Source organism: Notolabrus celidotus, chromosome 11 (genome assembly GCF_009762535.1).
Source record: "Notolabrus celidotus isolate fNotCel1 chromosome 11, fNotCel1.pri, whole genome shotgun sequence".
NCBI classification, from domain to species: Eukaryota; Metazoa; Chordata; class Actinopteri; order Labriformes; family Labridae; genus Notolabrus; species Notolabrus celidotus.
In genome coordinates, this window is record NC_048282.1 from 11,067,419 (window position 1) to 11,089,676 (window position 22,258).

At 39.8% G+C, this 22,258-nt stretch overlaps 1 protein-coding gene across 3 annotated transcripts in view; it reads right to left on the reverse strand.

The window, feature by feature from the left end:
* Positions 1–21,736, reverse strand: part of clcn6 (chloride channel 6) — a 43,227-nt gene extending 21,491 nt beyond the window's left edge. For 2 of the 3 annotated variants that reach the window (XR_004632918.1, XR_004632917.1), the window contains exons 1-23: positions 21,603–21,736; positions 20,665–20,724; positions 20,477–20,542; positions 19,924–19,989; positions 19,374–19,440; positions 18,616–18,722; positions 13,181–13,307; positions 12,034–12,101; positions 11,599–11,657; positions 11,379–11,511; positions 11,155–11,268; positions 10,879–11,045; positions 10,640–10,751; positions 9,744–9,873; positions 9,460–9,613; positions 7,901–8,057; positions 7,590–7,696; positions 7,301–7,487; positions 6,846–7,006; positions 6,415–6,571; positions 6,145–6,252; positions 5,897–6,022; positions 3,966–4,111 (exon numbers count right to left, since the gene is read on the reverse strand). Coding sequence is in view for 1 of the 3 variants with exons in the window: in XM_034695295.1 (XP_034551186.1) it covers positions 4,031–4,111; positions 5,897–6,022; positions 6,145–6,252; positions 6,415–6,571; positions 6,846–7,006; positions 7,301–7,487; positions 7,590–7,696; positions 7,901–8,057; positions 9,460–9,613; positions 9,744–9,873; positions 10,640–10,751; positions 10,879–11,045; positions 11,155–11,268; positions 11,379–11,511; positions 11,599–11,657; positions 12,034–12,101; positions 13,181–13,307; positions 18,616–18,722; positions 19,374–19,440; positions 19,924–19,989; positions 20,477–20,542; positions 20,665–20,724; positions 21,603–21,677 (2,589 nt within the window). In the remaining 2 variants the exon portion in view is untranslated. Of the gene's footprint in view, positions 1–279; positions 4,112–5,896; positions 6,023–6,144; positions 6,253–6,414; positions 6,572–6,845; positions 7,007–7,300; positions 7,488–7,589; positions 7,697–7,900; positions 8,058–9,459; positions 9,614–9,743; positions 9,874–10,639; positions 10,752–10,878; positions 11,046–11,154; positions 11,269–11,378; positions 11,512–11,598; positions 11,658–12,033; positions 12,102–13,180; positions 13,308–18,615; positions 18,723–19,373; positions 19,441–19,923; positions 19,990–20,476; positions 20,543–20,664; positions 20,725–21,602 lie in introns of those variants that run through there. The other variant, XM_034695295.1, reaches the window with a different exon arrangement.
* Positions 21,737–22,258: the final 522 nt, after the last annotated feature.

A 22,258-nucleotide genomic window follows, 5' to 3' on the forward strand; every position in this document is an offset into this window, starting at 1 on the left:
AGCACCAAATTGACTACTTGATAAAACATTGGGTGAGGTATCAGTATTGCTTTTTTAGAAATTAGCACAATGTTGAAAAGCTGCTCTTTTGTGTTTGATAATGTTTTCACATTCCATGAAATATTTGTACGTTTATGTTAAATGCTTGTGCAGCTCACCTTCAGGGGCACCGTAGAAAATGCAGAGTCTGCACAAATTAAAAAGCTAACAGTGCTCTAATAAATTCTTTATAACCTTTCAGCATTCATCAAGTTTTGAAAAACCAAAAAGAAGACAAACTTTGTGTGATTGACAAAACAGAAGACCTTTATTTATCTGAACAATAATAAAGGCACGACGCAGAGGTCTCTCTGCTTTTTTGTTTTGCAGCAAATGTGCCAGTTTTTCTACAAATCTTCTAAACAAGCACAGGGCGCCGCCTCAGTCTTCACCAACGTCATAAGAAACAAAGTATTTGGCAAACAGTCCCAGGTCTTCACGGCGGGATATGTACCATTCACTGTTTTCTTAATCTCATAATCTGCACACCTCCTGCTATGCCGTATGTAGTATTTAAAATGGATAACATTAAAATAATCTGTAATAAAGTAACAAGCAAGCAATGCCTATATGACTATGAGCAATTATATTATCCAGGACAGGCTCAGTCCTTTAGGAATGAAACTGCATGACATTTTATTCACAGGCGGCAAATCATAAAAATAAAACTGTATAAAAATAATCTCTTAAATAAATCATAAAGCAGAGACAAGAAACGGAAAAAGGAATGTTTGATGAACAAATATGTGCCATCATTAATCAACCTGACTTTCAGTGGTCTTCGCTGCCTTTACTTTGCTCTGAGTCACATTTTCAGTCCCTCGAAGGAATGACAGCAAATTATGTACAAAGAGAGTGGAGCTAATGTGCTGCTAAAAACCCGTAGCTGAGGACTACATAACACTTTAAATGTTAGTTTGAATACAAGACTTTTGTCCCTCCTTTAAACTTCCCATTCACCTTTTCCCCACAGCCGCCATTTTCCTCTGACATCTGATAAATTGCTGTTATAAAGGTTAAACACTTCATTAATGAATGCCGTGTTCCCACTCAATGTCAATTCACCACTTTAAGATTGACCAGCAGTTAAAAACACAAGCCCCTAAAAACTCCTTCACTCAAGTCGAAGCTAGCTAGCTGAAGCTAACATTAGCATTCAGCCTTCCTCGAGCAACAGTATGATGGATAACATTTTGTTTCTAGCTTCCGTAAGTTGCCGAGCAGTATGTTTGAACTGTACGTTAGCTAACATTGTGCTAACGTTTCTTAAAGATGTGTTTTTGAAATGGTTAATTGACAATGTTAGCTACCTTTCTCTGCCCAATATTTTTAAATGTTATCTTATTTATTTGCAAAGGGATCATGTACAATATTTAACATAAATGTCACCATTTGATGGATTTTACTAGAGTTAGCTGAAAGCTAATTTACATCTGCAGTCCCTTGGCAGGTCACAATTAAAACATCACATTATATTTGTTTTTAAGAAAGTTGGAAGCTTGAAATTGAGTGCATTCAAGGTTCCAAAGTGAGAATTTAGCATCATCAATATCTAACAACAGCTAGCATTAGTATTCAGCCACTTCCTCGCTAACATTACCCCCTGGTTGTGTAACAAGATATATTTGAAAAAGCATTTTTGGGTAACGTTACGTTGAGTAATGTTTTTTTGGAGCTTAGGTTGAGGACCAATAAAGTTAATATAATATAAGTTTAGTTGCTTAATTAGCTAATTTTAACATGAGACAAAAATAAACACATTATCTGATTAATTTGAATTATTTAACCATTGCAATATGTTTTGAGCGAACAGTATGTTAGCTAACGCTATATTTGCTAATAGCATGTTTCCAGATGATTAAATACTAGTTGAATGCTGATGCTAGTTGTAGCTAAAAGGTTACATACTGTATATGTTTTTTTTTTACTTGAAATATGAACAAATGCTGCCTTCATATGGACCTTGTGAAGTTGTGAGTTTGAAAGGCTTGCTGTTAAAACTGTAACCAAATGGAAGAACCGTAGCAACGTAACAATAACACAGACGCCATACGATCAGTTGTTGTACTCCTTGCTTTCTATGTGACAATGCTAAAAGTTGTATTTTTTATTTGTGCTGAAACAAACTTGGTCCCGTACGTGTCTAACATAAAACTACGATGTACAAGCTGCGTCTTCGCGTATGTTAGCTAACTTAGCTTCTCTAACTACAGACCCTGTCAGTTTCATAATAATGAAATGTATTTGTGAAACTGGACTCCAGGGCCTCTACCATTTTTGAAAACTTCATCAGACATGTCACATCTAAAGAAAATTTCAAAAAGATTTGGGTTACAATGTCATAAATACGATAAAAGAGGGAGCGTTCATTCGGTCTCTTTTTCGCAGACACAGTAAACCCAACTCCAATTGAAGGCACCATATATCTATCATCCAGTTGCTGACCAATCGAAAAGTGGTAGAATTGTGATCAGTTGCCTAATGTTTAGAAAATTTAAAATCTTGAAAATTGAGCTCTTGATGTTAAAAGGAAACGGCCGGCTGGGATCAAGCATATAGCTTAAAAACTTGGTCGACTTAACCTGAGACTGTCGGACGTACAGTCCTTTCAATCGTCACACATTCGGACTCTGATGTGACTGAAGGACGGTGAAATTATACCTATATATCACAAGTGCAAATCAACAACGCTAGAGTATTTACAAACAGCTGCAGTGGTTAAAAACATTGCTGTATGTCCAACTTGGAATGCGCTAACACGGTCGCTAAACAACTATTGAGGTCTAGTTAAGTCGCAGGCCGTGAGGGACGTCAGCCTGCGTTTAGTGCAAATAATTCCAGTTACTTACACAGTAAATAAAAATACACAGACAACAGTCAAAATAAAAGTGCTACAGTGACAAAGATGATAAAGTATGATTAAAATGTTCTGCTTTGAAGGTAGTATGGAAACATTTGCAAATGGTATTTCATTCACGTCATTTGTTGATCAAGCATGGATTTTGAGCTTGCAATGGAAGAACATCCAGACATGACAGACTGAATATGTCCTGGTATTTAATCGCCAGTTGCACTTATAAACTGAAAATTTTGACACATTATTACAAATTAAATATCTCAAATGTAAAGTCTTTGTCCTGTAAATATAATTCTTAATGCACACAGAAGCTTAAAAATGTGTTTGCATGTATCATAATGATTCCAGAGGAAAGCAGGCTTCAAGGTTATTGCTATACATTTACCTGCAACAAGATGTAGACCTACAGACAGGTGAATAATTAAAAGAAGGGTTTAAAATCTGGTCTCTAGAGGATGGCAATACTTTCATGAGGTGTCCAACTTCCATAAAGTCATCCCTCAAAGAGTAAAGCTCTCTTTTACTTGTATGGGTCATACTTGTGCGTCTCTAGCCAGCAGAAACAGCAACAACTGAGGTCTAATTGAGTCATGAATAAAATAATAAAATGTTCCAGTTGTTTCTTAGTTTGACTTTTAAGCTGTGCAAAGATCAGAAAGGTTAAATCAGAGCAGAACAAATTTAAATAATCATTCGACAAGTTCAACAAACTTAAAGCTCCAATGAGGAACTTTTGATTTGTGTTGATTTTTGTTTTGTTTTTGTTTTTTGTTTTGTTGATCCATGGTCGATCTCAGCAAAGTAAAGGCTGAACATTTGACTTGAGTGAAATACAACTTGCTGGTTTCCCTAACGAGAGAACTGTGATCCAAACTGAACCGCAGGGGAAATGTGTGTGTGTGTGTGTGTGTGTGTGTGTGTGTGTGTGTGTGTGTGTGTGTGTGTGTGTGTGTGTGTGTGTGTGTGTGCGTGTGTGTGTGTGTGTGTGTGTGTGTGTGTGTGTGTGTGTGTGTGCGTGTGTGTGTGTGTGTGTGGTTGTTAATGTGCAGTTTGGTTTGGGAATGCCTACATGCTGATGGGACAGGACGGGACAGAGACGAATGACACAGTCTGAGGTGGACAGGTAGGATTTGGTCAGACAGTGATGTAGTGCTGTCGCAGTTTGGCCACCAGGAACTCGTGTGTTAAATTATGTCTCGTGACTATTCCAACGATCTGAAAGACAAAGCAGATCAAACACATGGGTTTAGTCAGGTTTAAGTAAAGATATGCTGAAACATCACAGATACCTTTGTATCACATCATCTCAGTAATGCCTGAAAAAAGCTGCAGATTATATTTAAGGAGTGGATGGAGCCTATGAGTCTGAATAAAAGAGCTCTTGCTGGAGTACTTAAAAACATTTTTCTACTTATGTTGAGCAGAGGATTACTCCACTGGCAGCAGAAAGAAGCGTGATTGTACAGAAGTCTGACGGCCAAATTCCAAGATCTGTGTCTGGTCCATCTCCGATCCGTCATGGGTTTCTGTTCTATTCAATATGTTAACTTCCACTGGATCAGCTTCGTTATGTTCCAGCTCCGTCTCTGATCCAGCAGGTCAGCCCCCCTTCTGATCAGATACACAAGACTTCTATTTTTGTCGAATGCAGGAGCATGACGCATCGAACTCAACAGAGCAGATGGAGTGGGACCGGAAGTCAGGCACCAAAACAAAATTAAAACATCCAGTTAATTTTCAGAATAAAACACTCTGTGTTATCACCAGATCGTATTTCACTTAACTACAAAAAAAAAACGTCATTATGAGCGGAGCCAGGCCTGGAGTCAACAGGTCAGAGGTTTTCAGAGGATAATAAAGACAACATGGATGAGGAGAGGAGGAGGATAATCGTTGATTCAGTGATTACCAAGAGACACCTCAGTCTTATGAGTTCAGCTGTCCGGCGGTCCTGCTCCGTGCTGCATCCTGAAAACGCACCCGGTAGGTGTTGACAGATGAGAGAGCACGGAGTCGGACCGCAGTGAATTAGAGACAGATCGGACATGGATCTGGTGGAAGTCTGATGTGAGTGTGTTCACATGGACTTGAGTGTTTTGAAGTATCCTGTTTTTGTGTCTGTACATGTAAGCACCATATCCTGATTTCAGAAACGTATCCTGGTTTTGAGAAACCTGATTTTTCTACCTGGAGAACATCGAAACAAAACAGGATACTGTGACATGCATACACCTTACATCGGTTCCTAACAGCTACCGACTACTTGCACACTCGTGGCCTCAGCAAACTGATGTATCAGCAAAACAAAAATGTTGGCAGCAATGTGAGTGTCTTACTTCTGGTGGAACAAAGAAACTAAGTGTTGTCTTGCAGTAAAGAAGATGAGAAGCCAGCTTATTGTGAGAACTCCATCCCACCAGTCACGGCATTACATTTTCCCCCATGGGATGCAGTAAAAGGCTGACACCAGTGAGAGTTGAGGTAAATACGCTATTCATGCAACAGGATGTTGGCATTCAATTTGCCTCATTTTTCTCAGAATTTAAAATTGCTGCAGTTTGTGTTGTAAAAAATAAATATCACAGGCGCCTGTGAAAATAAGAGGTAGCAATCGGAAACTGGGATACAAGTTTTTATCATTCATACAGGGATATGAATAACCAGGTTTCTCTATGTGCATGTGAACGGAATATCCTGAATATGATCAAAACTGGGTTAAGGCTCATACCGATAAACCCAAGTTCACGTAAACACTCTCAGAGAAAAATAGCCTTTTTATTACTTCTCTGTATGGATTAAAAAGTCTTGACCTGCTCCTGCAAATAGGGCAACTCAGGACAAAAACACAAGATAATAAAAATGCCAATCTCAAGTTTTCTAACCAGCTCTCCATTAAAAAAGAGACATCTCAGTGGCTACATCAACCTCTTAAATACAGCCCATAGTATGCGCTTTTAAACCTCCATTATAATGGAATCAATTTTCTCCACGACTACTTACTTCTCCTACAGCGTTGACCACCGGTAAGTGTCTCAGGCCCATCGTCCTGAACAGGTTGAACACCTGGGAGATGCGGGTGTTTGGTGACACTGTGTAGGGACATGGGTTCATGTAGGGGGTGACATCCTGAGAACAAAAGAAGCGCGTCTTTTTTATCAACTCCGGATTAATTTTTGTCTTGCACAAATATAGCACATGAAATGAATGCTGCTCTACGTTCACGCCTCTGTGCAGAAAATGGGTCGTACCACTATCATGCGGGGGTTTAGCAGGGCGAGGTCCAAGTCATGGATGTCGGGGTATCGTGGGTAATCTTCTGTCATCTCTGTGAAGGATAACCGGGGCTGTGTAGCGCTCTGTGGGATGATGTAGAGAGAAGGACAAATTTGTCAAAGGTCCTCACATTGTATCAAAAACAGGTGTTTGTCTGTGTGTGTGTGTGTGTGTGTGTGTGTGTGTGTGTGTGTGTGTGTGTGTGTGTGTGTGTGTGTGTGTGTGTGTGTGTGTGTGTGACAGACCGACTGGCTCTCAGAGTAGCAGACGCCTCTGATGAGCAGGTTGACAAGCTGGGAGCGCAGGATGAGGCCGTGGAAGGTAAGGGGTCTGAAGCGCTCCTCCATGGTCCACTCCTCACTGGGGGACTGGTCCGGGTACAGGTTTGGGTACGGAGCGTGTCTGCAGATGAACAGTTCAAAGGTGCAACTATTACAGGACGGCTGGTAAAATACACACAGTGAAGTCTTCTCCAACGCTTACACTCAATTATTGCATTGTAAGTGTTGCATCAAAGATTCTTTGCAGGTCAGTGCTGCCCTCTGCTGGACATCAAAACATAATACACCACCTTACTTTACTTTCTGAATCAGGGTTTGATTCTGCTGTATGATTCAAAACATACAGAACTCAGAATCAGTTTACACACACTGACTTAAAGTGCTGTGAGTCCTACCTCCTCTCTAACATCTGCTGCAGCAGGTCTTCTCCCTCCTCTGCCGGCTCTGCAGCAGCTGTCTGCTCGTCACAAACATTCCTTAGCTCGCTGGACGGGTACGACTTCATGGACTGACAGCGCCGCCGCTGTTCCCCCGCCCGAGACATCACACTGGATTTCTACACGTGAGGGTGAAACATATTTAAAAATATTAAACTACTACTGAGTCAGGGTCAACTGTTGGTGCTGCGGATTACACCTCCACATAAACATCTTTAAAGAAGTGATAGTGACAGAAAACTGTAATTATCAACCCAAGACAGAAAAAGGAAAAGAGGAAAACTATCTCTCGTTAAAACAAGTTGGACAAAAGGGTGAATTCAATTTAAATATAACTGAATATGTAAATAATTGTCATGCTTTAGTTTTACCAGGTGAGTTATTTAAAATCCAGGTAACAGTCCAACACAAACCTTGAACCGGATGTTGTTGCTGACCAGGATGTTTCCCTTCATGAAGTCTCGCTCGTTCTGTCGATTCTCGGTGACCACGGGGAAGGCATGATAGACGGTGGTCCGCAGGATGCTGACCAGAGACTGCACCCGGGTGTGGGGGTACACGTAGGTCAGGTTTGTCTCCATGATGTCACTGGCTGTCAACCTGGGAAGGAAGAGGAAAATCACAAACAAACAAACACTGACGTTATAGTTGATCACAGAGAGTTTTTATCAGGTAAGAAAGGTAGGAAAAAATCTCTCTCACTTGTCCATCTCGACCTCAGTCTCCCACTCCAGCAGCGGCACTCCTCTCAGCTGGATGTGGATGTCGTAAATGCCCTTGTTGAAGAAATCTCCGGTCCACTTTGCGACCTGGTAGTAAACACAAAACCACAGAGAGCACATTTCTATTTCATAACAGGACCCACACCATTATCCACACCACTTATTTTTGCAGACTGTCGCCGTAACATCGCTGGGCCTCATTCACCAACATCTTAAGATTTTTCTTAAATGTCCTCTTCAGAAGGTTTCATATCTATACATATGTATAAGTGCAGAGATATGACACTGTACCATTAGAGTGATCATGATCGGCAGCCCGAATGTGATTTCATTGGTTGATTCAATGAGGATGACGGTCAGACTGATGGTCATTCTGACCACGCCCCCGAGGAAGGAGGCGGCTCCGATGAGGGCAAAGGTCCCCGAGTAGATGTCCATCCCCAGTTTCCTACCAGAGGACAAACACACATTAGAACCGTTATCATTTCAGTGTGTGTGAAGAGAGGAGGCTGAGATCACAGAAGTGAAAACTGTGAGAGTCACAGAGTGCATAACGACCGGAGCCAACAGACTGTGTTTGAGAGCAGACAGGCATTACTATCAGCTGAGAGGAGCTCAAAGGCGGTTGTAACAGCAGAGGAAGAAAACCGTCCAGTCAGCAGGTTCCAGTATGTTGGACGTGACCCTGCAGGAGCATCAGGGACGCTATCAGACTGTCACTTTTTATTTTGTGGGGTCACCTTGGGTCTTACAGTCTCTTTCTACAACCTTTCCTTTAACTTATTTTTTCATTTTTGGTAACGTGCTTGTTTAAGTTTTTGTTTTTTTGGGGCATTTTAACCTTTCAGGAAATGTGGAGAGTAGAGACAGGGGGAAGACATGCAGGAAAGGGTCTTAGATGAACTAGGCTTAAGCTACTAGGCCAACCTCTTCCCAGCATACCATACCTTTTAACTTTCTTTATGATGTTTTTATGGCACGTTTACAGCCTGCTACAAAAAGAGTTCAGACTTGTAGCTCATTTCTTTACTCTAAACACAATGCTGTAAAGATAAAGATTTGAAACTAAAGATTGAGACCTCAAACACATTGAGAGAATGTTGTTGGGGAATTAAATCCACTGAGAAGTAGACTCATTTTTGCATAGACTTTTGCATAGGTTTACATGAGCTTTGTCTTTCAGACATGGAGGTTACATCCACAATTTTACACAGTATCTGAGATGTAATCAGGGTGGGGTTAGCCTAGCTTAGCATAAAGAATGAAAACTGGGGAGTTTTCCCAGAATATGGAACTATCCTATTTGCTTTAGTCAAAAAAAATTCTGAACCTTCAACTTTTTGATAGTTCATTTCTACATAATTATTAATAATTATAATTTATGATATGTTGTTTTCAAGTCTTTTAATAAAGTATTCAACTTTTGGCTTGCTACAAAATTCCATCATGCCTTTATGACAAATTGATCAGCTTACACAAATACAGCAAACACATATGATCATGACGGGTTGTGTTTGTGTCCAACAAACCTATAATTGTGGCTTATTCACTCTATTTTTGGCTCTGTTTTTGGTCTCCACCAATATGTATCTGTCTCATTAGCTGCTAAATGATCCAACCTGTTATTAAAAAAAGGTGTCGCACAGTGTGTGTCTGCTGATTGCTGATAAGCAGGTAATTGAGAGTAATGAATAAATGTATTGGAAAACTAAAATAGTTAACTTAAGTGGCTTAAAGCTGCACAGGTCTGATGAGGTGGCAGATGCTTTAAGGTGGGTGTTTAATTCTCATCAGTAAATGGGGATGTCCAAAATTTTGTCATTTGTGCATCTGGAGGAATTTGTTCTTACACTTTGAGGATGTTGGCGACCAGACGTCCAAAAGCAGCTCCACAGAGCAGAGAGGGGACAAACAAACCGCTGGGTACAGACAAGCCGTATGTCCAACACGCCAACAGGAAGTACAGCAGGAAGAACAAGGACAGAGTGACAGGACTGAAGGTGCCTGATGGGAAGAAAGAAAGGAGGTTAACGTGGACAATCAGGACAATAACTTAATGACCAAATATGCAGGAAACTATGGTTGAATTTTCAAAGTAAGAGCCGTTTAGATTGAGTTTTTTCTGTTGTCTCACCGTCCTGGTGGAAGAGCTGATGGATTGCGGCCTCCTGTGGGTTGAAGAACAGTGTGGCCATGTCGTTGTAGGTCTTATTGGTGCAGAAGAACTGGCGGATGGTTGAGTTAATGTCTTCACTGCCGGACACCTGAAAGAAAACTCAACATTTAATATGAGATTATAAATACATGACAAGAATGTAGAGAGTGCGGAGGGAGGCCTGTAGTTTAAACATGAGGCTTTTCAAGACAGGTTTGAGTCGGTCTCAGAAATGTTAACTTTTATTTTTATTTTCTGCTTCCTGTGGACCAAATGCAATCTTGAAAACCATCATCTGACAATGATCTGGTTCTGGGAATAATGGAGGATTTTTTGGATATTCTAGTGAAGCCAGTGTTTGGTGAAAAACAACGTCAAGCTTAGACTTTCCTTTCCATGCCCTGTATTATTTGCTGTCTGACTAGCAACTTCATGAGTAATTGTGTATTCAGATTCAGAGAGTCTCAGTTTCACTGTAAACAGTAAGTTCCACAGAGGCTTCACTCTGACTTCCTTCAGTTGTATGAACCTGAAACAGAAACTGATTTTCTTGTTATTAACGGGTCTTAAGTTTGCTGAAATATCAACAACATAATGCAGATTAGTCAAAAGTCAAAAGTCAAGCTTTGTCAGGTCTGTCCTAAAGAGGAGAAGAAAACTAGTTAAACAATGTTTGTCTGTTAAATGGAGTTCGGAGATGATATGTCCTTACGTGTTTGTTTCCACAGAATTTGTACATGAAAATGAATCTATTCGATTAAGCCAACCCATTTGAATCTAGACGGTCAGTCCTTTTTTAAGAGTCTGTTTGAAGCTGTTTTAAGCTTCTCTCTTTCAACCTTTTTTTCTCAGTGGAAGAAAAAAACAATACTTACTGTGGAATTGTGGGTTGTGGGGGTGGACAGATCACGACATTCGCCCAACAGCAAGGACGCTGCAAATACCACCACTGATGTCACCATTGTAACCAGAAGGCTCTCAAGAACTCTGGAAAAATGCAGAAATCAGATCAACTTATGAAACAAGTGTCATACTTTTAAATATCTGCTTTCAAATGTGACACATTTAACTCTACTTAAAGACAGGTTTGGGTCCTGCACGAAGTAACACTCACCTGATGAACTTGGCCTTGGGGTGAATGTGTTTGATGCGATATTTGGACAGACTCTTGTTCATGCAGTTGAAGAGCGCCCCCAGCAGGCCGCCCACCACCCCCATCAGGACAAAGAAAGCCAGGTCTACCACCGTCCATAGGTGGCAGTTCTTATCTCCATCTGGACACTAGTTCAAGTTAAAGCAATCAATAAAAAAGATCTAATAAGATCCAGATTATGTGCTGAATTATTTAAAAAGTGGTATTTAAACATCAATTTAGTGATAAACTTCTTACCTTGAACTCTCCAAAGTTGAGCAGACCAGGCAGCTGGAAGGAGCCCCACTTGTTGTAGTTGATCCCCGATCGGAAGAAGTTGAGCGTGAAAGTTGCGGACATGGAGCAGAAGAGCTGGAATAGATGAAGAAGAAGAAGTCTGAGGAGGTGGATTGGTAACTATGAGGAAATAAAGAAGTGACGTCTGGCTGATGAGCACTAACAGCTGGGATGACTTCACTTACCACTTTCCAGGTGAGAGCCTGGTTCCAGAAAGACGACCCCTCCTCCAGACTGAAGAGCGTTCCTCCGATGGGAGCGCCGAACGCAGCAGCGACACCAGCTGCAGCGCCAGCCGACACAAAGTCCCGCTTGTCTCTGAAACACAGCAGAGACAGCGCAGTGAGTCGACCTGTTTGTATTTTGACTTCAAGGAAACAGAAAGAGAGTGAGCCCCAGATTTACCTGTCACTGCGGAAGTAAGGAAAATCAAATTTGATCCTCTTGAAAGTGATGCTCTGAAACTGAAAGAGGGAAACACGTCTGATGAGCACACAGAGCCAAAATGGGTCGAATATATCAGTTGCAGGAGGGACACTTAATTCTGAGGCACAAGAGCTTTAGATGATGAGGTGTAAGAGATTCAGGAAGGTTGTTTTTTTTTGTTTAGAGGTACTACATAGATCATGAAATGCTTCTAGAAATGGACTTGAAGTAAAGAAAAAAAAGGTTTTACATTTTCTTTCAAACAGCAGTAAAATACTTCGATAGTCAACATATTCTTCACAAAAGGAGAATATGACACAAACAGAAACACTTTATAAAGATTACTTCAGTCTCAGCATAAGAAGTGAACACTGTGTTTACTCAGTTCACGTGTTCAGGTGTGAGTATTTGTACCTGAGGAAGACCAGCTCCCACAATGGCTCCGCTGTGTATCATCGGACCTTCTTTACCCACAAACAGACCTGATTGGACACAGAACGAACACACAACTGTTAATCACTGCTCCTGATTCATCAGCGCAAATAGTAAAAGACCGATATTGATATTTGAAGGCTAATGCCGATAATAAGAGAGCAGATTGGCAGACATCTAATGCAGAAAACACTTTTTTTGTTATATTTCTGCTTTGCATGAAATACAACAACTTAATAATAATAAAATGCATAATTCCATGCACATTATAATCTCTTATACTTTATTATCTTAGCCAGTATCATGTTTTAGATGTTTTTAAATTGACTAATGATAAATAAAATTATGATTATTTCAAAATTTCTTTACTTAGCTTGACTAATCAACCTTATCGATTAATCAACCTAACTGATAAATCAACCTAACTGATTAATCGACATGACGATTATCAAACTAACCAATTAATTGACCTAGCAGATCAATCGACTGGACTTATTTATTCAACCTGACCAATTATAACACCTGACTTAGTAATAAACCTGACGATTAATCGACCTGACCGATTACCTGGCTGCGTAATCAATCCAATCAATAAGTAAACCTAACCGATTACGCAACCTGACTGATTAATTAACCTAACGAATGAATCGATCTAACCAAAAATATTTTATCTATAGCACTGTTAAAACACTAGATCATAAAGTGCTTCACAAGCAAAGAAACAACAAACAACACAAATTCAAAGATGCATTTACAAATAAAAGTATGCCAAACAAACAACTATCTTTATTTATCTCTGACATCATGTCCTGATATGTAACTGATGATGAAGATAACAGGATTCTGAGATTATACAAATCTTTTTGACACATAAGAGTGTCAGAACAACAGAGGAAAATATTCCATTACAAGTTAAAAATGTTAAATTATAAATGTATACACTGAAAATCCTGCTGAGGAAAAATAACTTTTACTCCTTGTGCTTAAATACAGTAAATAAGTCAATAGTTACTTCTAATCACTGCTGATAACTCTATCTTTTTATTTTTACCTGCACACTCATCAGTTATATTTTACAATAAACTGTCAGCTTATAATTCTGCCCATTGTTGGAGTTACTCATTATTACCTCCAGCCACACTGAACAGAACTCCGGCAGCTTTGCAGAGAAAAGTTCGTAGCCGGACGATCCCGGGAATCTTCACTCCGTTTAGGTAACTTTTGATTTCTGGGATCCCCGAACCTGCAGCTACTGGCTAAAACAGGACAGCACAGTGTTAGCATCGTCACAGCACTCTGGAGGACAGCGCCTCAAACACACTTTCTTTTCCACAGTCTGCAATGTTTTATTCAGGGTTCCCACTCTTTTCCAGGTATCATTTTCCAGGACATTTCCAGGACATTTTCATTGATGATCAAGCTGGTATGACAGTCTAAATTTAGTTCCTAATTTAGTTCCTAAATAGTCTAATATGTTCCCAGTGGAAGTCTACATTGAAAGACATGTAGTCTATGGCTATCAATGAAATCATCTCTTACATACTTAAAAATTATGGCAAATTGATAATAGAATAATTCAACCACAGCTGTACAGCACTTCACTTTATTAGTGCAACCAAGTAACAATGATGGGCAACTCTCATCTCAGCTTTCTCTTTTCTCAAAAAATATAAAATGAGCAAAGAAAAAAACAAAAGAGCCTGCAAAGGAATCAGGAAGCTGCTTTACTGAAATAATTAAATAATAATAATGATCAGAGGATCAGTGCATTAATGACCTAAATAGAACTTAATGACAAAGATGCCCACAAATGTTTCTCAACTCAACTCAGACTCAAAATATACCTGCTTAATTATGATATTCATCCTGCTAAGTGGTCGATATAAAACAAAGCAAATGTCAGTTTTTTTATTTGAGTTATCGTAAACTCTGAAAAAATTGCACCGGTGTAAATACGCACTCTGTATTTGAAGATCTCTCAGAGATTTAAAAAAATGTAAACTGTCTTCCTGCCTGATGATGTCTATTTATGATCAGCGATGTCTACAACGTGGAGTTTCTGTGCAGCTGTGTCGCTCTTTTTGTTCCGTTTGTTTTCACTATCAGGAGTTTGCATTCCTACTAGCTAGAGCAGGGGTTCTCAAACTTTTTGGAGTCAGGGACCCCTTACAGGCGAGAAATTGTCCAAGGCCCCCTCATAATTGTAACATAAGCACATAAGTGATGTGTCATGATCAAAAGCTGCGGCTCTGAGAGCTGATGCTTTATAGTGAATCAGAAGAGCGGGCTCACATCGAGAGAGAGCCGACTCCCAGTTTTTTCCTTTCGCTGCTTAGCTCTCACAGTGCTCAGTCCCAGCTCTGCTCACAGCAGAACTTTTTTTGATTGGTCAGCATGGCGGCCATGCGGCCAATCACGTGAGGATATACGATACAGGTGATGGAGGGGAGGCTGCATATCCAGGCTACATCTGTTCCTTCAGAGAGTCTTCTTGAAGACCGGGCATATACTCACTGAGAGGAGAAATCGGATCAGCCCATCCAAGCTGAGGCATCTGATTTTTCTAAATGCCAACCTGAGGACATTAATAATGTTTGCTCCAGTTTGCTTCTTTTTGCATGAATTTGGTTCTGGTTCTGTTTGCTTGAGTTTGGTTCATGTTCTGTTTACTTGAGTTAGTACTGGTTCTGTTTGCTTGAGTTTGGTTCTGGTTCTGTTTGCTTGAGTTTGGTCCTGGTTCTGGTTCTCTTTGCCTGAGTTAAGTTCTGGTTCGGTTCGGTTCTGGTTCGGTTCTGGTTCTGGTTCAGTTCGATTCTTGTTTGGCTCTGGTTCGGTTCTGGTTCAGTTCTGGTACGATTCTGGTTCGGTTCTGGTTCGGGTCTGGTTCGGGTCTGGTTCAGTTCTGGTTGGGTTTGCTTGAGTTTGGTTCTGGTTCTGTTTGCATGAGTTTGGTTCTGGTCCTTTTTGCTTAAGTTTAGTTCTGGTTCTAACCCTAACCCTAATCACAACCCTAACTAACCCAAATCCAAACCCTAACCCTAACCCTAATCACAAATTGTAACTCTAATCACAACCCTAACCCTAATCTCAACCCCTACCCTATCCCTAATCACAACCCTAACTCTAACCCTAATCACAACCCATAACCCTAATCACAACCCTAACCCAATTCACAACCCTAACCCTAACCCTAACCACAACCCTAAACCTAACCCCTGGTTCTGGTTCTGTTTGCTTGAGTTGTTTCTGTTTCTGTTTGTTTAAGTTTGGTTCTGATTCTGTTTGCTTGAGTTTGGTTCTTGTTCTGGTTCTGTTTGCTCGGGTTTGGTTTTGGTTCTGTTTACTTGAGTAAGTGATGGTTCTGTTTCCTAGAGTTTGGTTCTGGTTCTGTTTGCTTGAGTTCGGTTCTGGTTCTTGTTCGGTTCGGTTCTGGTTAAGTTCTGGTTCAGTTCTAGTACGATTCTGGTTCGGTTCTGGTTCGGGTCTGGTTCGGGTCTTGTTCGGGTCTTGTTCGGTTCTGGTTGGGTTTTCTTGAGTTGCTTCTGGTTCAGTTTGCTTGAGTTGGTTCTGGTTCTGGTTCTGTTTGCTCGAGTTTGGTTTTGGTTCTGTTTACTTGAGTTAGTACTGGTTCTGTTTGCTTGAGTTTGGTTCTGGTTCTGTTTGCTTGAGTTTGGTTCTGGTTCTGGATCTCTTTGCTTGAGTTTGGTTCTGGTTCTGTTTGCTTGAGTTTGGTTCTGGTTCTGGATCTCTTTGCTTGAGTTAAGTTCTGGTTCGGTTCAGTTCTAGTTCGGTTCTGGTTCGGTTCGATTCTTGTTTGGTTCTGGTTCGGTTCTGGTTCGGTTCTGGTTCGGTTCTGGTTCGGTTCTGGTTCGGTTCTGGTTCAGTTCTGGTCAGATTCTGGTTCGGTTCTGGTCTGGGTCTGGTTCGGGTCTGGTTCAGTTCTGGTTGGGTTTGCTTGAGTTTGGTTCTGGTTCTGTTTGCTTGATTTTGGTTCTGGTTCTGTTTGTTTGAGTTTGGTTCTGGTTCTGGTTCTGTTTACTTGAGTTCAGTTCTGGTTCGGTTCTGGTTCGGTTCGGTTCTGGTTAAGTTCTGGTTAAGTTCTGGTTCAGTTCTGGTACGATTCTGGTTCAGTTCTGGTTCGGGTCTGGTTCGGGTCTTGTTGGGGTCTGGTTCGGTTCTGGTTGGGTTTTCTTGAGTTGGTTCTGTTTCTGTTTGCTTGAGTTTGGTTCTGGTTCTGGTTCTGTTTGCTCGAGTTTGGTTTTGGGTTTGTTTACTTGAGTTAGTGCTGGTTCTGTTTTCTTGAGTTAGTGCTGGTTCTGTTTTCTTGAGTTTGGTTCTGGTTCTGTTTGCTTGAGTTTGGTTCTGTTTCTGGTTCTCTTTGCTTGAGTTAAGTTCTGGTTCCCTTCAGTTCTGGTTCGGTTCTGGTTCGGTTCTGGTTCTGGTTCGGTTTAGTTTTATTCTTGTTTGGTTCTGGTTCGGTTCTGGTTCGGTTCGGGTTCAGTTCTGGTTCGATTCTGATTCGGTTCTGGTTCGGCTCTGGTTCAGTTCTGGTTGGGTTTGCTTGAGTTTGGTTCTGGTTCTGTTTGCTTGAGTTTGGTTCTGGTTCTGTTTGCATGAGTTTGGTTCTGGTTCTAACCCTAATCAAAACCCTAACCCTAATCCTAATCCTAACCCTAATCCAAACCCTAACCCTAATCGTAACCCTAACCCTAACCCTAATCACAACCCTAACCCAAATCAGAACCCTAACCCTAACCCTAATCAGAACCCTAACCCTTATCATAACCCTAGCCCTAATCACAACCCAACCCTAATCACAACCCTAACCCTAATCACAACCCTAACCCTAATCAAAACCCTAACCCTAATCCTAACCCTAACCCTTACCCTAATCACAACCCTAACCCTAATCACAACCGTAACCCTAATCCAAACCTTAACCCTAACCCTAATCACAACCCTAATCAGAACCCTAACCCTAATCACAACCCTAGCCATAACCCTAACCCTAATCATAACCCTAACCCTAACCCTAACCCCAACCCTAATCAGAACCCTAACCCTAATCACAACCCTAACCCTAACCCTAACCCTAATCACAACCCTAACCCTAATCACAACCCTAACCCTAATCACAACCCTAACCCTAATCACAACCTTAACCCTAATCCAAACCCTAACCCTAATCACAACCCTAACCCTAATCACAACCCTAACCCTGATCACAACCTTAACCCTAACCTTAACCACAACCCTAACCCTAATCATAACCCTAATCCTATCCCTAATCCCAACCCTAACCCTAACAACAACCCTAACCCTAATCACAATCCTAACCCTAACCCTAACCCCATCCCTAAGCCGGTCCCTAACCCCAACTCCTAACCCTAATCACAACCCTAACCCTAACCCTAATTACAACCCTAACCCTAACCCTTACCCTCGGGTTAGAGGAAGAATGGTTTTGTAACAGAATAAATGCACAGAATTGGGCAATTATGAGGCTTCTCTTGAAAACACCTTATGTAAAAGGGTTTTCAACACACAAACCATTAGATTTTGCAAAGTTAAGGTAAAATATACCTACATTATACGAAAGAGCCGGCTCTTCTTTGGGAGCCGAGTCAAAAGAGCCGGCTCTCTGAAAAGAGCCGTACTTCCCATCACTAAAGCACATGCTTACTACCATTTGCACTCTTAGATGCCCTTGGAACTATTTGTATTGTAAAACCTATCAATGTAAATACTTCAGACCTGTACCATAGTGATAAACAGATAACACTTAAATTTGAGTCAAGTAAATACCACTTGTATACTTTAAAACAGAGGGTCATTTCATTCCTTGTGGACTCAACATGACAACATTTATACTTTTCAAGTAATTGATCTTAAAAGCTTTCAGAAAATGAACAGTAGCAAGACTCACATATCCCTTCGAGCCACCAAATGGTATCATAACAATGGTGTATGCTGTTTTGTAATGACACAGCACAATTTTATAATTTATTAGAAATTTATTCAAATTATTTCACGGACCCCCACGCTATGGTTCACGGACCCCCAGGGGTCCCAGGACCCCACTTTGAGAACAACTGAGCTAGAGTACGGTAATTGAGCTCTCAGCCTGCAGAGAAAGTTGTGAGGCACAGACCCCCAAGCTCTCTGCCCGACTCCACTGGTCACACTATAACTTAAATATAAGACTCTTTGAATCAAAAGAGCACTCAACAAGGTTCATGTATCATAAAACTAGTCAATAATACCCCCATTTTCTGTGAATGCATGATTATGACCAAGTGAAGGAGAAAAGATGTGAAAAAGTTGTGCAGTGTCGCTGTCTTTTCCAGCACAGCGTGCACTCAACTTTCAATAAATGGGGATGTGTTTTTTAAATAGGGTCAGGTCGCACGCAGCCATGTTGGAATCATTTTCCAGGACTATATGTGATTTTCCAGGACATTTGACTTTTTCTCCCATTTTCCAGGTGTTTTCCAGTACTGGAAAATGGGTCAACTGTTTTCCAGATTTTCCAGGACGCGTGGGAACCCTGTTTATTGATCCTACCTCAATGAGGACGAGCACGCTGGCAATGAAGATGAAGAACATGTTGAAGGAGAGAAGCTCAAGCAGGGACAGAGCAAGGCAGCCTTTGTCAGTGCATTTCTCTATGGCTGGAGATGCTCAGTTAAGGAGGAATAAACACTAACACAGCAGATAGTCATGTTTCTACAGAGCTATACAGGAGGTGAGTTAATGGATCTACTTCTAATGTTTAGGCTTTTTTGCAAACATACAAACAGCAGCAAACACTGTAAATAGATGTGCTGTGTGCTCTGCTCTGGACTGCATGAATTCATGGTGTCCTCAAACTTCTAAAAAAATACAATCAGGTAACACTGGGCAATGAAGAAGAAGAAATGATAACTACCAGGGAATAATAATAGTACATAAATAATAATAGTAAATAAATAAATAAATAAATAAATAATAATAATAATAATAATAATAGAAAAATAAGCTTACATAATAGTAATAATAAGAAACTAGAAATAATTAAGAGGTTGTTCATGATATGAGTACTGTCTCTGATAATAATCATAATATCAAAACTAGAATTATAGTAGTAGTTTGTAGTACTGACATAATTTTCTACGTATTTAGTCCTCAACTTTATGACTGTACTGTACTATCTATAGCAGCCTTGACACTCGAACAGCTCAACAAAGATTATATTTTGAATTTCATAAAGCTTCAGTCGGTCACTGTTAGAGTTTTTTCAGCTGTTCCATATTGATAAGACCAGAGAGGCTTTTAAAGGATACAATCACCCACCAGAGAGAACTTGATTTTAGTGAAGAGGCGAACAAAGAAATCTACGAACAAGCCCACCTGAAAGGAACAGAAAGGTTACATTAAATCACGTGATCTGATGGAGCATACAATAAAGATCTGAATAATTACACATATTTTTAGTATACAGAAAATATATAGACGATATTAGGGACACTGAAAAAATAACTGGAGGCCAAGCAAACTAAGGTTTGTTTTTTTTGTTTGAGATCTGATGATTTTTTATTTTTTTATTCTGACTTTATTAAATTGTGACATTATAGTCTGATTTTTTACTTTGAATTCAGAATTAAGTTAAAAAAAACACCACACACATGAGTGGCCATTATCCTCTTCCATAGCAACAATAAAACACAGTATTTGAAAAAAAATTATACTTAAAAATGAAACAATTGTACAAAAAACAGATTTTTTTTAATAAAAAAATCTGAGTAGTGGTTCAGAAATTACTACAAATATTAGAAATATTAACTATCAGAAAATGTTATTAATCCCAAGATATTACACTCAGATAACACTTACCAGACCCACTGTGACCCCGATAGCAAACACCATCAGCCACCTCACAGCTTCATACTTTCTGGCTTTCTGTCAGCAAAAAAAATAAAGTTAATATAGAAAATCAAATAAAAGAGTTGCTATTTATTTATTATTAAGACTTTAAAATCAGAGCTGGCTTTCCAACATCATCAATAAAGATATTTAAGCTTTTGATTTTTATGCTGGTCCTAAAAAAAGAGACCTTGATTTTTTTAAACTCACTGAAAATGTGAATGGTAATTAAGTACGACACACTTTTTATTTTTACATATCTAACACTAGAAACAAGTTAAAAGACATAAAACAAGATCAGTTAAGGAAATTAAGTTTATAAAAACAGCAGCACAGAAATCAAAAAGTGGCAAATGACATGCTACAAAGTGGTAACTCCATATACCGGTTGGAGCTGGGTTTAAACAGAAGCACAAGACATATTTTTCAGCCATCAAAGACACCATCCCTCCCTTCTTCATTGTCTGAAAAAAGCGGTTATCCTCGTGTTTCTCAACCAAAAAAAAGTTTAGATTTCTCTTACTTTGTTGTCCATCCCCTCCAGGACCTCCACATAAGGCTCGTTGATGCAGCGATCATAATCCAAACTCTGTGAAAGCCAAAATAAACACTGTTACTAAAACCAAGGTCAGATATCCACACACTCTCATGTGCACAGACAGCAGGAAAACAAAAACATTGGCTCACACCACTTTCCGAAAAGTTTCTCACCTCGTAGTCTTTCCTGGGCAGGATCTCATCTTCTTCTTCTCGGATCTCCCCAAGAATTGTCTTTGGGGGAAAAAGAGGAAGGAAACAGCTTTATTACATCAAGCAAAGCAGAGGCAGCTGACCATAAATTAAGCCAAACAGCAACGTGATTTAATGCAGTTTAATACAAATGGAGACAGAAAATAATTTACACAAAGAACTTATTTACAACTGTTTATCCTTTCTGGCATGCAGAAAAAAAGACACCAGACTTCATTCATATTTCTGGACAATTAAAGATTACCTCTAAAACAGGAAAAGGCCTTTATGGAAAATAAGCTTATATAGCTTCAAGTTAGGATTATGATCTTAAAGTTAATTCGGCCAATAATAATCAACCAAGCAACTTTATGTGCATTGAATCAAACCCAAGGTGGATAGATAGAGCATCATGGACGGGCACTTGTTATAACGGGTTAGCCATACATTAAAGGTGTGTGTGTGTGTGTATAGAAATAGATGATTGACAGGTAATTTGTACGCCGAATTAAAGACTAGATCCTGATTAAACATATCATGGTAAATGGTATAGAGAAAAGTGAAATCTCTTCAATTATATTACAGGAAACTCTCACTTGTGAGATTTTTGTATGGAGTTCAGTGTGATGACTTCAGCTCAATGAGCTTAACAGCGCGCCATGTCAACATGGGAGAAGTTACGGTGGTATTACTGCACGTTGTAGCTTAGGTATCATTTTTGCATAGTAAGTGAATAAAGGTAGGCTAATTGGGATTTGCTTGCAAAAGATATAACACAGAATAGAGTCAGTGAGCAGGGTGGAGCAGGGAAACTGGAGCAGGACACTCAGGAGAGCTCAGCTGAGAGTCTGAGAAAGCATGACCCACATTAAACTCCTCAACACATCCCCACTTTAACAAGTAACTATATCTTTATTTACCAGTTCCTCTGGCGTCCGTGTCTCTCCTTCTCTGCAGCAACATTGGCAACAAAAACAGTTTCCACAACACGCCATCTTCGCTGTTGTGTCATGCTGTGTTCAGGGACCACAGTGAAATATTCAAGTTTAAAAGAGGTAAAACTGTGGACGAATCTGGAAGACATAGTTTTAAAAGCATGACAGGACTTACATAAATTACATTTTACAAACGTCAGCTGCTCACAGAAATTCTACTTTTTAAACGTTCTTTTATAATAGTATCACTTACGTTAACGGACTTCTACATTTCCTACGATATTAAACGCAGCATTAGTGTGTGTCACGTGAGGCAAAGAAAGGAATCTGTGTCAGCCGTCAACACTGCGTCGTATTTACGCAAAATAAGCTTGTTATTTCTTAAGAATAAGCACAAACTCAAATAACATGGGTAAATGGTTGTCAGATGAATCATCGTAGAAGTACAGAATAAGTCACTGAATGTTTTCGGAGCTAGTTTGAAACCATTTGCACTTTATATTAACATTTCACATATTTTCCATGTTCTCCTTAAAATAACGTTTTCATCTGTGTTGCAAATCTTTATGAAATATTAAATGGACAAATAATGCGTAAATTCCGAAAATAATATAATATAACTTTAAAAGATATCGCGCAGT